At 41.5% G+C, this 16,936-nt stretch overlaps 1 protein-coding gene across 1 annotated transcript; it reads left to right on the plus strand.

Moving 5' to 3' along the window:
* The first annotated feature begins 2,930 nt into the window (after window positions 1–2,930).
* LOC113303914 (elongation factor 1-alpha) lies at window positions 2,931–5,271 on the plus strand. Its single transcript, XM_026553000.1, has 3 exons — window positions 2,931–3,048; window positions 3,447–3,928; window positions 4,088–5,271. The coding sequence occupies exons 2-3, from the start codon at window positions 3,467–3,469 to the stop codon at window positions 4,967–4,969; spliced, it is 1,344 nt and encodes a 447-aa protein (XP_026408785.1). The 5' UTR covers window positions 2,931–3,048; window positions 3,447–3,466; the 3' UTR covers window positions 4,970–5,271.
* Window positions 5,272–16,936: the final 11,665 nt, after the last annotated feature.

Consider the following 16,936-nt stretch of genomic DNA (forward strand, 5'->3'; position numbering starts at 1 on the left):
TAAAAAAAGAAATCCACTTTTTTTTTACAAAAAAAAAAAAAAAAATCCTTAATAACTACCAGTAAAATCAATAAATTCAGAGACTCACAGAATTAATAAAATCATACAAAAACGAAATATAAAAATCAATTAATGGATTAATGAAACACCTTCTTAGTAATCGAAAAAAAATAATCAATTCACTTAAAAACTAGATACAGGAAGAGATTCCGACCGAGATTTAGAAACCTTGAAGAAATTAACCACTAACTCGAAGCTTCAACGACTACAAATAAAGTAGTAAAAGCAAATAATACAACAAGAAGAAAAATAGAAAAATGATAACAATTTATTCTCTGAATATTAAAAATGATAATGATGTGTCGTTAGAAACAAAAAATCTTCAATTCAGTTTCCTTTTACATACTTATACTTATACAAAAAAAGAAACTGAAACACATGTCGGATATTTTCTCATTTTCATAAAAGATTGATCTGTGATATTTTATTTACACAGAAATTTCGCTTGTCGTTTCTATATATTTAGTGTTTGTAATTTTGATCAGAGACACGTGATTTTGTGTGAAGGGACTTCTTGGGGCATGAAAGGCAAAGAATCCAATTTAGCTTTAGAGATGCCCATGGAAATAATGGTAATCACACAGTGTACTGGCTTGGATAGAAAATATTTGCATATATATGTGCTAAATAAAGTGTTTTATCTTTTGTATATATCCGATACTATTTTTTGCCATTTCAATTTCGAGTAATTTCACCATTTCAATATATGAATGACTTCATCATTTCAAAAAAATACAAACAAAAAGAATTTAGCCCCTCATATATAAATTTTAATTTTTCCATTGAGTTTTTTTTTAAAGGAAAATAAGCTACCTCATACTAGCTCTCATGAGGGTTCATCTTAAAAATTAGGGAAAGAAAACCTCGTGGAAAAACAGACGTTATAACGGTTTCGTTACTACCGGCCACTAACAGTGATCAAAAACGATAATAGTTTATAATTGGAAATTATATTTTTTTGTGTGCATCCCTTAGAATTACTAATGATACCCCTGTTAGTTAATTATTCTAGTTATAATCTGGTTAACATAGAAATTATAAAATTATTTTAGATATTTGACACCTATACCCTTTCTTTCAAAATAATTAGCGCGCCAATTATCATTAAATCAACCGATTTTGAGAATTATAAGATTCCAATTGCGTTTTCAATCACCTATTTTCTCTCAATTGCCAAATAGCCTGAGCAAGTGTTATAGCGTGAAATACAATGTTAAGATAAATATTGACATCAACTCACATGATATTTTCTTAAAAAAGAAAAGAAGATCTGTATTTATATATTAATAGTTTCATAAGGGTTTACGTACACTCGACCAAGTGTTGCAAACCCCTTTGGTTACTTTGCTACAAACCCTAATTTCTCTGTTGATTCCTCTTTTTTAGAACTCAAAATAGCTTGAAACTCAAGGATTTATAAAAAACTGATTTATAATTCGAGGGGCCATAGAAAATATAATTAAGTCAAAAGTTAAACATATCATCATTTGACAGAGTCAACGTTGGTCTTTAGACCAAACACAAAGACTGGACAAATGTTAGATCAAACCCAGATTATACAGAATCAAGTGCAATATTAGAGTTTTCGTTCATGTCTTTTAATATAGGTTTAATTGTTCACCAGGCATCACCATTAATTTGGTTGCAATGCCATCAGTCTGACCAAATGACCGGGCATTACCATTAACCTAGAAACATCTTATCTCAACTGAAGTTACCTAGTTGTTCTTTATACACGGACAATGGCGATGTTCTAAAAGTCATACTCTGATGGTTATCGGCTGTTTCACCACCTCGATATGCTGCATACTTCTGAGCAAGCCTCAAATATGCTGCCACGTTCGAGTCCAGAGTTTGATACTTGAGCTCCAGCTTCTTTATCACTAGCTGAGCCTGAGAGTCACTAGTGAGTCGTACCTCTGAGATGCCCAATGAGCTGCAATGCATGTGTACAACCCGTTACTACTCTACTACGGTGTTGGTGCATTCTCCCAACTCAAACCTGAATGCGTGGATCATCCCATCCCTCTCTTAAATCTCGTTTGATTGGGGGCCATAAATACTAATTGGGGGCCTCCCATTAGAGGACAAAAAAGATCACCCACCCTAATTAGGGTCACCCCTTATCAATTTTTTCTAAAAGGCTAATGTACCCTTATCCAATTAGTGATAATCCCACTTAATTAGTGTTTATCTAACTTAATTAGAGTTGAACTTTTTCTTTTCCAACTTTTTTTCTTCTAATTTTGCGTTCGCAATTCTTTTTTCTCCCTCAGATTTGCATGAAAAATCGCCATGGTATTTTTTTAAAACAATGACAACTCTAAAGTGTTGTTAATGTTTTGAATGACGACTCTAAGTGTCGTTATTACTTTCAATGACGACTCTACAGTAAATGCATTTTAGAGTCGTCACTGAAAACATTAACGACACTTAGAGTCCTCACTGAAAAAATTAACGACACTTTGGAGTCGTCATGAGTATAGTGACGACACTTAGAGTCGTCATTGAAAACAATAACGACTCTTTTCACTCGTCATTGACAAAAAAAAAAAGAAGGGTAAATAGTATTTTCACTATATCATTTATACCCCCTGAAAATTTTGAGGATGCAAATAAAATATCAAGGCCCCTAATTAGTTTTCTTGGCCCCCAATTTAACGAGGCTCTTAAAGTTGTGATGACCATTCCCATACCTGCTCCCATACCTGCTCCGGATCTGAACCCGCACATATTAGTGCCAGCTGAGTTGTTCTACTTTGCTGTTGCTCGGGCCCGTGCCAACACGCACCGATCTAGTTGTTGGCGGTGGCCCACATCAGTTATTAATAATAAACGGTGGAAACTAAATCTTCGTAAATGCATCTAACGGCAGAAAAAGACATCCTAAGGGTTTATAACGAGTGAGGCCTCGCTTTTTCTCAGTCTCTCCATCTAGGTTTTGTGAAAAAGCTCTATGCCGCGGAGCTTATCTAATCGCCGTTTCAGGTTAGGGTTTATAATCCTTCAGTCCTTCTTCGATTATCATCATGTTTGTAGTTTGTAATTCTCTGATTATTTTGTATGATTCGTGAAATCTTGTTTGTTTTGAGATCGTAAAAGCGATTGTATGTTTAGGTATATGGCTGATAACATGATGTTGTTTCTTTGTTGATTTTGTTGAATTTCGATTTCTGTTACTAGTGTATTTTAGATCTGTAGATGTTTAATTTCTCTGATGGTTTTGTAAATTAGGCTACAAGTCCTATCTGGTGATGTTAGAATCTTGTGCCAGGGAATTTAGCTGAATTGCTTGTTTACGAGTATTTTTGTTAGTTGGTAAATCTATGATAAACATCTTTGTAAGTTTTTTGTTTAATTGTTTGGTTTGTTGATATGTTGTGCAGTTAATTTCTAAGAATTCAATATGGGTAAGGAGAAAGTTCATATCAACATTGTTGTCATTGGACATGTCGACTCTGGGAAATCGACCACCACCGGTCACTTGATCTACAAGCTTGGAGGTATTGACAAGCGTGTTATTGAAAGATTCGAGAAGGAGGCTGCTGAGATGAACAAGAGGTCATTCAAGTATGCATGGGTTCTTGACAAGCTTAAGGCTGAACGTGAGCGTGGTATTACCATTGATATTGCCTTGTGGAAGTTTGAGACCACCAAGTACTACTGCACAGTTATTGATGCTCCTGGACATCGTGACTTTATCAAAAACATGATTACTGGTACTTCTCAGGCTGATTGTGCCGTTCTCATTATCGATTCTACCACTGGAGGTTTTGAGGCTGGTATCTCAAAGGATGGTCAGACTCGTGAGCACGCTCTTCTTGCTTTCACCCTTGGTGTCAAGCAGATGATCTGTTGTTGTAACAAGGTATGCCTTCCTTCTTTTCCTGTCTATGAAATTTAAACTTTCTAATGCTGTTTACTTTTTCTCACAGTTCTTTTCCTGTTTATGAAATTTGAACTTTCTAATGCTGTATATCCTTCCCGTGGCTAATTATTATTTTGTGTTTTGTGTTTGTGTTTATAGATGGATGCCACCACCCCCAAGTACTCAAAGGCTAGGTACGATGAAATTGTGAAGGAGGTCTCATCTTACTTGAAGAAGGTTGGATACAACCCAGAAAAAATTGCCTTTGTTCCTATCTCTGGATTCGAGGGAGACAACATGATTGAAAGGTCCACCAACCTTGACTGGTACAAGGGACCAACTCTCCTTGAGGCTCTTGACAACATCTCCGAGCCAAAGAGACCCTCAGACAAGCCCCTTCGTCTTCCACTTCAGGATGTTTACAAGATTGGAGGTATTGGAACTGTGCCAGTGGGACGTGTTGAAACTGGAGTCATCAAGCCTGGTATGGTTGTTACTTTTGGACCCACCGGTTTGACCACTGAAGTTAAGTCTGTGGAGATGCACCACGAAGCCCTTCAAGAAGCTCTTCCAGGAGACAATGTTGGGTTCAATGTCAAGAATGTTGCAGTGAAGGATCTCAAGCGTGGTTTCGTGGCCTCCAACTCAAAGGATGACCCTGCCAGGGAAGCTGCCAACTTCACCTCCCAGGTCATCATCATGAACCATCCTGGTCAGATCGGTAACGGTTATGCTCCAGTTCTTGACTGTCACACATCTCACATTGCTGTTAAGTTCGCTGAGATCCAAACCAAGATCGATAGGCGATCTGGAAAGGAGCTTGAGAAGGAGCCCAAGTTCTTGAAGAACGGTGATGCTGGTATTATTAAGATGATTCCAACCAAGCCCATGGTTGTGGAGACCTTCGCTCAGTACCCACCTCTTGGACGGTTTGCTGTTAGGGACATGAGGCAGACAGTTGCTGTTGGTGTCATCAAGGGAGTTGAGAAGAAGGACCCAACAGGAGCCAAGGTTACCAAGTCCGCTGTCAAGAAGAAATGAAGTGTGCTGCCAAGGTTAACTAGAGGGATGGTGCTAGGGGGGTCTATAGGAGGAACTTCTCTTTATTGCTTTACTACTAGTCAGTTTCATTTTTGCTTTTTGTTTGTTAGGTATCTGTGCAGTCTCTTGTTTTGTATGGCTTTTGTTTTGTTGCGTGTCCGGATGCAAACCTGGGTGCTTGACAGGCGGTGGCAACAAGATGTTAGGCTGTTCAGTTTAAGTTCCTTTAAAAACATGTTTGATTTTGGGTTTTCAATTCACAACTTTTTTCTTGCTTAACCTGTTAATTGAAAATCGTGTTTGGTATTTATTGTCTTCAAAGTTGTACCTTAAGTGCCTTCTTGTTTTTCTGTGTCTCATTTTTTTGAAGACTGCAGATTTTTGGCACTGGTTAACTTTGGTGAACACTGGCAAATGCTATGCCATTGTGTTGTGCAGGCTTGTTATTGTGCATTTTAATAGTCCTTGAACTTTACTCGGAAATGTAGAGTCAGGTTCATAGCTTTATACTCCGCCTGATTGCAGAGTCAGTCGGATTCAGTTCAGTTTAAAGTTTTCTATATCAACAACTGAAGCTGCCCAGTTACCATGCGATGAAACCATCTTGGTGATTTTATGTGGTGCCCTGTTCATTACTTGTAAAAAGGAGTTGCAGAGACTGCTCAAGAAAGTAAAACCCTAAAAATATTACCGTGACCCAAAAGTTACAGTGAGCTCAAAAAAGTAAAACCCCATGAAAGTAAAAACCCCATTACAATCAAACTGAAGTACAATAACACTGAAAGCTTCAAAGAAACACTCCCCTTTCTTGAATCACTATGTAAAACCCGAAGGATCATAATCCAAGAGAGACCCAGGAAAACCCTTTTTTTGAATGTCAATATGGTTCCATCTGAAGAAACCCCTTTTCCTCCAGTTCCTTCTTCTACAGTACTACTACATTATCAGAAAAAGGGTCATGATCATGATCATCATCATCTTTAGCATTAGCAGCACCAAAAGCAGTGTAATTCATAGTAGATTTAATACAGTGGACAACAACAGCTCCGTTCATGTATAAAACAGGATATCTGATTTGAATTTCGTCAATTGTGTAATTCGATTGGGAACTATTGGTTACAAGAATTGTTTTTTCTGGTAATAGGGTTGGGATTGTTGAACCTAATGTTTGAAGAACAGAGAAAGGGAGTTGTTGGTGGGACTATGTGATAACCAATAGTTGATGTAAAAGATGAAGATAAAGATGAAGATGAAGTGGAAGAGGTATTGATTTGATGGGTTATCACTTGGGATTAGAAAAGTTGCAGTAATCGGGAAAGTGAAAGGATCAATTACAGAAAATTCTAGGGTTCTTGGGATTAAGCGCAGAAAGAAGATGAAATTGAAAAAAAATTGAAGTAAGAAGTTGCAGAATAAGGTTTAAGAGAATTTTGTTACCTAATGACTAGCGGTGATTGGTGATGAAGGATGCGATCCACCAATCTTGCTACGTTTGAGGGTTTTAAAATAAATCGAATACCGAGAAACTAAGGTTTCTCGTTTCTGCTTCTCGGAGAAAGTGATGCAAACATTCGACCCACTCACCAACCCGTTGTCATGACACTACTGAAACCAACCTTTTCTTTTCCCATCCGTGATCACGTATGGCCGATGTTCCCATAAACGAAGTTTAAAACTACTTCTTTCCATCTGGCTATCATAGACAGTAACCCTAAGATCTTCAGTTTTCAGTATCGCAATCTCTCTGACAGACTTGCAAGAACCTGTGTAACGAAAGCTCTAGGAAGCTTCAAGCGCCTCCGGATGTCGTCATCCGTCAGCTTCTATGTTGTGGAAAAAAGATGTTGATTTTCAGCTTTGTTGTTTAGAATGTCAAAAATTGTGTCTGAGTTTAACTCGGGTCCCCTATGTTGGATAATTACTTGTTCTTGATTGGTGATGAAGGATGCGATCCACCAATATTGCTACGTTTGAGGGTTTTAAAATAATTCGAAAATACCGAGAAACTAACCAGGGTTAGTCCACAAATGAATTTGGGGGAGTTTAATGTATTTTGAATCTTGGGGATTTTGAGGGAGTGTAAGAGAGTGTAGGGAGTTTGAGAGAGTTTGGTGTTTTGAGTGTGGGGAGTTTGAGAGACTCTCCGGAAATCTCTACTTTTTTGAGAGATTTGGATTGAGGAAAAAATACACTATAAACTCCCTAGAACTCCCCCAAAAACACCAACTCCCTAACATTCTAATTTTAACGACTAACAGGGAGTTTGAGAGTTTCTTTCAAACTCCCCCACGACTAACAGGGTTTTCTAGGGAGTGTGGGAGACTTTTCTAAACTTTCTCACGGCTAACAGAGATTTCGAGAGACTCCTTTAAACTCCCCCACGACTAACAGGAAAAAACCAAACTACACCCAACTCCACCAACTTCCTTGAGGACTAACACCCTGTAAGGTTTTTCGTTTCTGCTTCTCGGAGAAAGTGGATGCAAACATCCGACCCATTCACCAACCCGCTGTCATGACAATATTGAAACCAAGCATTCCCTTTACTGTCGGTGATTACGTAGTGCCGAGAAACTATTTCTTTCCATCTGGCTATCGTAAATAGTAACCCCAAGACCTTCATTTTTCAATGTAGGAATTACCTGTAGGTACTATTATTGTGTTCTTAGTTAGTGGTAGGTCCACCCACTAAAGCCCAGTAACGGTAGGTCCATAATTAAAAGAAAAGAGAAAAATGGACCTAATTTTTTAAGCCCAAGTCCTCCACACGTGTGTAAATATTATTTGCGTTTTTAGAATTCCCAAAATAGCCTTTACTATATATAACAGAAACATAAGCCAGTTTCTCTCCATATTCTTTTTCTTCTCAGATTCAGTTTCTCTATCTCTCTCCCCTCTCCCTCTCCTCTTCTCTACTGATGCGGGATTTAATGAAATCAATTCATTTTCTTCATTCTTTAATTTCTAGTTTTTTGTATTAGGATAAAGCTTGGAAACGAAGATTTTTAGAACATCTTGATCGATTCAAGAACCAAAATCGATTCTAGCCTTTGGTAAGTTGATTTTCCTTATTAATCTTCTTCTCGTAATGTTTATTCGAAGGTTTCAAGATCTAATCATTAATTAGTTGATGTTTGATTATGTTTTCCAATTTGCACGCATGATTAATCAAGTGTTCCTTCATTTTCATGAAAATAATCCAGAATCTAGATGAATAGTTACGTTTTTTATTCATTCGTTACTAGATCTGATTATACTAGTTTTCTTTTGTTGGGTTTAGGTTTTTTCAGTTGTTTTTGTGTATGAACTATCAGTACGTATATGATGTACTGACAAAAAACCTAGACAATTGTTTAGTTTTTGTTTAAATAATTTTTTTTGTTGTTGTTTGATCCAGCAGTAATATATGCATACTGAATAATTACGTTTTTTTTATTCATTTTGTTACTAAATATGATTATAATAGTTTTTATTTTGCTGGTTTTAGGTTTTTTTCGGTTGTTTGTGTATGAACCATCAATACATATATGCTATACTGACAAAAAACCTAGTTAATTGTTTATTTTTTGTTTAAATAATGATTTTTGTTGTTTGATCCAACAGTACATATATCGCATACTGGAAATAAGATGCTTTGATTTTATTTTTTTTATTCATAGACTTATCACTTCTTTTGATTTTGTTATATTCATAGATTCCTTACTTATCTGTTGATTTTTAGGTTACTATGAATCAATAGTACATATATTGAACACTGAAAAAACTGCTTTGATTATGTTTTATTCATAAATTTTATTCACTTAATTCATATGATCTGCCAGGGCATACTGATAGAAACTTCTGATTATGTTTTATTCAGAGTTTTGTCACTTTTTTTTGTTTGATCCATGAGTACTTATGCTCAATACTGAAATATGTGCTAGTTTTGTATAAATTTTTTTTGTGTTTACTGTGGACTTGTAGGTTTTCCTTTTTTTCCCCTATGATTTAATACTGTACTGAAGAAATATTATAGATTAATTTGTATGATCCTACAATATATGTGATGTAATACGTTTTCTAATTTATTTATCATTGATTCTTACAGATTTGTACTCTACCTGGAAGCAGTGCAGCAAATATGTACTCGAATTTGTAAGCATTCAGATATATAATCGGATTTGTAAGCAGTACGACAGATATGTACTCAGATTTCTAAGCAGTGCGACATATATGTACTCAAATTTGTAAGCAATGTAGCAAATATGTACTCGAATTTTTAAGCAGTGTACCAGATATGTACTCAAATTTGTAAGCAGTGTAGACACACACGTTTGGTAGTAATGGATATTATGGACATTTCCATGTTTTAATTAATTTTGGACCTCCGGATAAAAAAAAGATCCGGTTGGACCCTACTATAAATAACTATATGGGCCTAGGACCAAACAAGAAATTTTCCTTTTTCAATATCGCAATCTCTCTGGGTGACAGACTTGCAAGAACCTGTGTAACAAAAGCTCTAGGAAGCTTCAAGCGCCTCCCGATGTCTTCATCCGTCAGCTTCTTTGTTGTGGAAAGAAGATGTTGATTTTCAGCTTTGTTGCTTAGAATGTCAAACATTGTGTCTGAGTTTAACCCGGGTCCCCCATGTTGCAGAATTACTTGTTCTTGATTGGTGACGAAGGATGCGATCCACCAATCTTGATATTGTTGATGGTGGTTTTTAGTTTCGGGTTAAAATCGTTAAACCTTAGTCAAACAGTAATGTCACACTTGAGTAATAATATCGCCACTAGCACATTTATTAAACCATTCAATATGTCTGCGTAAAGTTACCGGGGTACCTTTTTTTTATGTAAATGCCATGTTCCACGGCAGAGCCCTCGGTACTGACTGGCATCATCTCTACACATGCCAGCCGCGCATGCTAGCCAAACGTGCCAATCACGCGTGACACATATTTTAAACTAGGGTTTCGACACGCTAAACCCTAATAGCCATATCTCCGCGCCAAATGCATGCAAACCATGCCAACCGCACCACCGTGCCAATGGCATGCCATGCCAGCCACAACTCCGCGCCAAAGGCATGCCAACCATGCCAGCCGCACCACCTTTCCAATGGCATGCCATGCCGGCCACATCTCCATGCCAAAGGCATACCAACCATGCCATCCACACCACCGTGCCAATGGCATACCATGCCATCCACAACTCCGCGCCAAAGGCATGCCAACCATGCCAGCCACACCATCGTGCCAATGGCATGCCATTCCAGCCACAACTCTGTGCCAAAGGCATGCCAACCATGCTAGCCGCACCACCATGCCAGCCACAAGTCCACGCCAAAGGCATTCCAACCATGCCAGCCGCACCACCGTGCCAATGCATACCATGCCAGCCGCACCACCGTGCCAATGACATGCCATGCCAGCCACATCTCCGCGCCAAAGGCATGCCAACCATGCCACCCGCACCACTGTGCCAAAGGCATGCCAACCATGCCACCCGCACCACTGTGCCAATGGCATGCCATGCCAGCCACATCTCTGCGCCAAAGGCATACCAACCATGCTAGCCGCTCCATAGTGCAAATGGCATGCCATGCCAGCCACACCACCGCACCAAAGCCATGCCGGCCATGCCTCCATGACGTTTGCTTCCAAACTAAAGGTTGCAACAATCAACGACCACCCTTCCTTCTGAGATGCAAATCTCAGCCGTCCAAGTTCGCCACCAAACGCGTCGCAACTTTTGGCCCAATGTCAAGCCCTAATTTTGGCCGCGCCTAAACTATGCCAAAACCCTAATTTTATCCGCGCCTAAAACTATGCCAAAATCCTAGCTTGGTCGCGCCTAAACCATGCCAAAGCCATGCCGACCATGCCTCCATGCCGCTGGCTGCAAAATGAAGGGTTGCAACAATCAACGACCACCCTTCCTTCTGAGATGCAAATATCAGCCGTCCAAGTTCGCCACCAAACGCGTGGAAACTTTTGGCCCAATGCCAAGCCCTAATTTTGGCAACGCCTAAACTGTGCCAAAACCCTAATTTTGGCCGCGCCTAAAACTATGCCAAAATCCTAGTTGGCCGCGCCTAAACAATGCCAAACCCATACCGGCCATGCCTCCATGTCGCTGGCTGCCAAACGAAGGGTTGCAACAGTCAACGTCCACCCTTCCTTCTGATATGCAAATCTCAGCCGTCCAAGTTCGCCACCAAACGCGTGGAAATTTTTGGCCCAATGCCAAGCCCTAATTTTGGCCGCGCCTAAACTATGCCAAAACCCTAATTTTGGCCGCGCCTAAAACTATCCTAAAATCCTAGCTTGGTCGCACCTAAACCATGCCAAATCCATGTCGGCCATGCCTCCATGCCGGTGGCTGCCAAACGAAGGGTTGCAACAATCAATGGCCACCCTTCCTTCTGAGATGCAAATCTCAGCCGTCCAAGTTCGCCACCAAACGCGTGGAAACTTTTAGCCCAATGCCAAGCCCTAATTTTGGCCGCGCCAAAATCTATGCCAAAATCCTAGCTTTGTCGCGCCTAAACCATGCCGACCATGCTTCCATGCCGCCGGCTGCTAAACGAAGGGTTGTAACAATCAACGACTATCCTTCCTCCTGAGATGCAGATCTCAGCCGTACAAACTTGCCACCAAACGACTTGTGGAGATCTATTAGCTGCGGTGCCAACTCTTGGCCACGGTGCCAAAACCCTAATTTAGCCACAGTGCCAAAGGCCTAATTTGTCCACACCAAATCCATGCCAGCCATGCCTCCATGCCGCTGGCTGCCAAACGAAAGGTTGCAACAATCAACGGCTGTCCTTCTTCCTGAGATGCAGATCTCAGCCGTACAAACTTGCCACCAAAGGACTTGTGGCAATATCTTGGCTACATTTCCAACTCTTGGCCACGGTGCCAAAGCCCTAATTTGGCCACGCCAAAGCCATGCCGGCCATGCCTCTATGCCGCTGGCTGGCAAACGGAAGGTTGCAACAATCAACGACTATCCTTCTTTCTGAGATGCAGATCTTAGCCGTACAAACCCGCCACCAAACGACTTGTGGCAACCTTTGTCTACGCTGCCAACTCTTTGGCCATGGAAAATACTTAGCTTTGCAAATTCTTTGGTCACGACTCCAATCCCTAATTAGCCACGCCAATAGCATGCGCAATCCATGTCAGCACCGTGGCCACGCCACTGGCTACGAACGGAAGGTAACCACAATCAACGGCTAACCTTCCCCTTAAGATGCGAAATCTCGTCCGTCGAAAGTCACCACCGAAACATCAAGCCTCTCAATCTTAAGTTTCTAAACAATAGCAACATGCTACACGTTTTCCATGAAAACACTCGAGACATCAAAACATGTCACAAACTAGGGGATGCTCATTAGGTTATTGGTCTGGTGGTTTACAGCGTGCGCGTGCGGCGTACACTACGCCTGTTACAAGAAAGTGTCATAAGAGTGAGGCGATTAGTAAATACAAGAAGTAACGGTGAAACATTTCCTTCATTATGGAATCATCAATTCTAGGCGTTACCCGTTACCGCTTTCTTCCATTTACTCAACTGTTTCCACTTCTTACGATACCAGGGTACTTTTCATTGCGACTTGTATAAATTGGTCTCACCTCTTTCCACCAAAAAACAAGTTTTGGTCAGGAGAATACAACACTCAGAAATCACTTGTTAGCTTTCCCATCTATTAGCTTTCCACTTTCTGATACAAGTCGTCAAACAACTACTCTTCCCGAATCAACTATTCTGGTCTCAACACTCTCTTCGCTAGACTAACCCTTCTCCTTCACTTTGTGACCGAAGCAAGTGTGGAACGACCATTTCTTGGTTTAGGACGGTTTTGTACAGATTTATCTCTCGAATCAAATTACTCCCTTGCAGTACATTGTTTAGGGTTTGGACTCGTTTCTTACCCAAACACTCGAAATTACCAAAATCAGCAGAAACTGTTTTCATCCTCAAACAATTGGCGACCACAATGGGAGATCAATCTCTCGGTTGCAATATCGATTTCCAATTTCCAGTTTCACAAATCAATTCCAACTTCAACATGGTAGAACTCAGATCCGGATCAGCAACAAGCCCTAAGAACACCAGCACGGAACCCGTCCCTGGTACTGAAACCCCTTCCTGTGACATCAATACATCACCTACCAATCCCAGCAGCACGGAAAGCGCTCCTCCAGGTGTTACACCACCAATCACCAGAGCCAGAGCTGTTGCCGCCCCTAATGTTTCTACGAAGCCTGCTAATCCCAGCAGCACGAAAAGCGCTCCTTCAGGTGTTAAACCACCAGTTACCAGGGCCAGAGCTGCTGCTACCGCCCTTAATATTTCGTCGAGTATGGCGCCTCCAGTTACTCTGCCATCAGGACGAGAAACCAGAGGAGCCAGAGGAAGCCGACCCCATGTCACCATTGCTGATTTGATGGAAAGACAGGAGGTTCTTTCTAGAGCCTAGACGAACATGGTTTCGACTCAGAAAGAGGTACTTTTCTTTCTCAAGACCCTAACGGAGCGACTACCACGGGAGTCGCGACATCCAGAGTCGATAAAGAACATCTCCAATACCCCTGGCGCCGGCACCTCAGCAGGGAACACCTTTGCAGACGAAGAAACTCGCGCCAGAACCCCATTGAAGAGAAATCAACCGTCCAATTTTGTCACGCGAGAAGATTTGGAGCAACTTCTTCGGAATCGAATCAAAACTGATGATATAGACATGCATCAGCATGAATCCCCTTACCCGCCTGAAATACAAAGAATTCCTCTTCCAAGAGGATACTCTTCTCCTCAATTCACTTTATACGATGGCACCGGGAATGCACGTGAACATATCTCTCGATTCCTGGAGTTCCTAGGAGAACATGAATGCAATCACGTTCTTCGTCCGAGGGAGTTTTCGAAGTCGCTTACCGGAAGAGCATACACGTGGTACAACAGCATCACACCAAACAGCATCCCCAACTGGGGTGACATGGTTACGGCTTTTTACAAGAAGTACTTCTTTGTGTCTGAGCAAGTTACCTTCTCGGATCTAGGAAGGATGTTCCAACGAGATAACGAACATCCAAATGATTTTTTCAAGAGATTCAGGGTTCAAGCGCTAGACTGTCACGACCAAACGTGACCGAACAACAATTGGTGAATTCCTGCATCAACGGTATGGCTCCCATCTACCGTTCCTTACTAGAGAACCTGCAGTTCCAGACATTCTATAAACTCCATGAGGCAGCCAAACGATCGGCCACGACAGCACCAGCATTGTTAGAAAGAACCAGACCAACCAGAGGTGAAGATGCACGCGAAACTCGATGAAGTAGGCGTCTCATCAATAAGAAATACAACGCCAGTCCCTCCATGTGACCGTAGTAGACGAGGGAGGAAAAAGGAAGACCCCAGCGGCAGTCCAACAACTTAAGCGCCCGACACCAGCACGGCGGGCGACTCCTCCACGGAGGGCCGCCGCCAAAGCTCCCATGCGTCATCACGAAGCCGAAGAAGATGTACTGGATTTTCCGTTTCCGATCGAGGAGGTGACTGAACTGTTAGAGGCATGGATCCAGGATGACGTCATCAGACTACCACCTCGCAGGCGCTCACCGACCGAAGCCGAGATGGCAAACCCAAAATACTGCCGCTACCACAGGTTTGTTCACCATCCGACCAATGACTGCAACAGACTGAATCATATCTTCAAAGAAAAAGTCAAAGCAGGGGAACTTCAGCTAGGAAACGAAGGAGTACATAGAGATCCACTTCCAGTCAGGAATTACGGGATCTCTGGGGACTCCGTACACGAGACTGTACAATCCATGATGCAACATGTATGTGAAATTCTCTACCTTTCCAAGGCACATCGTCAAGATATCTTTATAGCCCTCAATCGTGTTGTGTCGGGAAAACGACATTTTCCTGTTACGGAAGCCACGCCAGGAGCCCAAGCTCTTTCAGGGAACAATTCCGAAAAACACAACTGGGGACTGCTGATCACGGCCTATCTAAGAGGCACTGAGATCGACAACGCACTGATCGACACGTCCTCTGACTTCAATGTCGTTACCATCAAGACTCTGAGAGCTGCAGTAATTTTGAAGCAAGAGGCTACCCACTCCCCAACCATGATTAAGAATTCAGATTGAGAAGCAATGAACCCACAAGGATACATTAACCTTGAGATCAAGGTGGGGGACGTTATAACGCATATCAAATTACACATTGTCAAAGAACTAGGTTATGACATGATCCTGGGGCGCTCATGGGTATATGACAACGAAGAAAAATTGGGAGCATCCCCTCTGCCAGTGTCGACACCCGAAATAGTTTCCAACAAGCCATCCAACCTACTGCCATATCAACAACTTACCAATGGAACTCGATCACCTGGAGAAAGCCCGCCGACGCTCGCTCATAGATTCCAAACACAAGTAAGTCTGGTCAAACAACCTTCGCTACAACCAGTCACTGCTTCTCTTAGCCCGTCATGGGGACTTGGTACGATTATCAGTATGAACATTGTTAAGAGATGTGAGTGGGACGCTGGACCTTTCAAGCGCTTCACCAAGAATTTGGAAGCTGCAATCGAAGATGACGAGACCAACAATCAAGAGGTTACACGACGCCTAAAGTTTCAAATTGGAGACATGGTAGTCAAGGCAACCTCATTTCAAGTCGGAAATATAACGGTGAAGATAGATGTTCGGACTGATTCACCCGAAGAAAAGGAAGACGACCATATCTGGTGGCAAATGTTCTTTTGGGTGGTTACTGCAAACTCATCAACACTGACAAGTTGGAAGGCATAACAGTTCACTCGCGATGGCTCAAGCCCTTCAACACCTAAAGCACGGTGCTACTTCCTCCTCCAGCGTTCTTCCTTTAGTATTTTCTTCAGCGATTTCCCTTTCCACTCAATATTTGTATTCCTTCCAAGATGAATGCACCGCTTGCATTCTTAATTAGGTTTCCGATTTCTATTTGAAGCATACTTTTCCTTTCAAACGAGTTTTCTGGATCTCAAAAAAAAATAAAAAATAAAATAACGAAACATCGTGAAACCATTACCCATCAAATCACGACCAGAAAAGCCGAAACCCTGCAAAAAATACTTTACTCGAAACTTTGAAGGAAAGAATATACAAGGAATCATCAGACGACATGAAAGGTATGGAATATCAAACAACTTATTTTGATGAACGTTTTGGATCCTTTCGAAAAAGAGGTTTTATTCAAAGAAGCTAAATAAGCGGGATGTTATTTGGCGAAATCCTAACTTCGCCATGAATATAAAGAAGATAAAAATGAGTCTGTGAAACATCAAAGTGGCTACACGCCAAAGAGAAACGACAAAAAGAGAAACTGGTCATCGAAAGAAGACACTCGTATCTCCAACGCCTCTGTCAGAGCCCTTTCAAGCACTTTCCCAACAATCTTTCGGACAATAAACGTTCCATTCAGAAGCCGCCTCCGTAACAACAACTCCAACATCCCACCCGGAAACCGCCTCAGCAGCAACAATTTCCGCTTCCTGTACAACACCCACTTCGGAAACCGTCTCAGTATATGCCATCACAGCTTCTCCAACGTCCCTGACAGCAGTTTCGGCGTCCACTCCAAAAGATGCTTCAGGTTCGTCAACCACAGTGGTGTCTTCCTCAGAAGCTTTTTCAGTGGGCTTTCTAGGATGTCCCAGTTCATCCGCACCAGAATCAAGGATTATGACACCATCTCGGGCAGGGAAATTAAGCTAGCTCTCCCCTAGAAGTTTCACAGACTCAGTATTCCGCCGTTTCAACCGAGAGGCGAGTCGTTCATCCCTAGCATTGAGCTGTGAAGAAGTTTCGTTGCCCTGAGGTATCTCAACGCGTTGGGATGCTTCACCATCTCCCCGCTTTTCCTCCATGTCCGCCAGAGTCATGAAAGCCTAAGCATGCATCTGCACTCCACATAAATAGGTAGA

The sequence above is a fragment of the Papaver somniferum genome, chromosome 8 (genome assembly GCF_003573695.1).
Source record: "Papaver somniferum cultivar HN1 chromosome 8, ASM357369v1, whole genome shotgun sequence".
NCBI classification, from domain to species: Eukaryota; Viridiplantae; Streptophyta; class Magnoliopsida; order Ranunculales; family Papaveraceae; genus Papaver; species Papaver somniferum.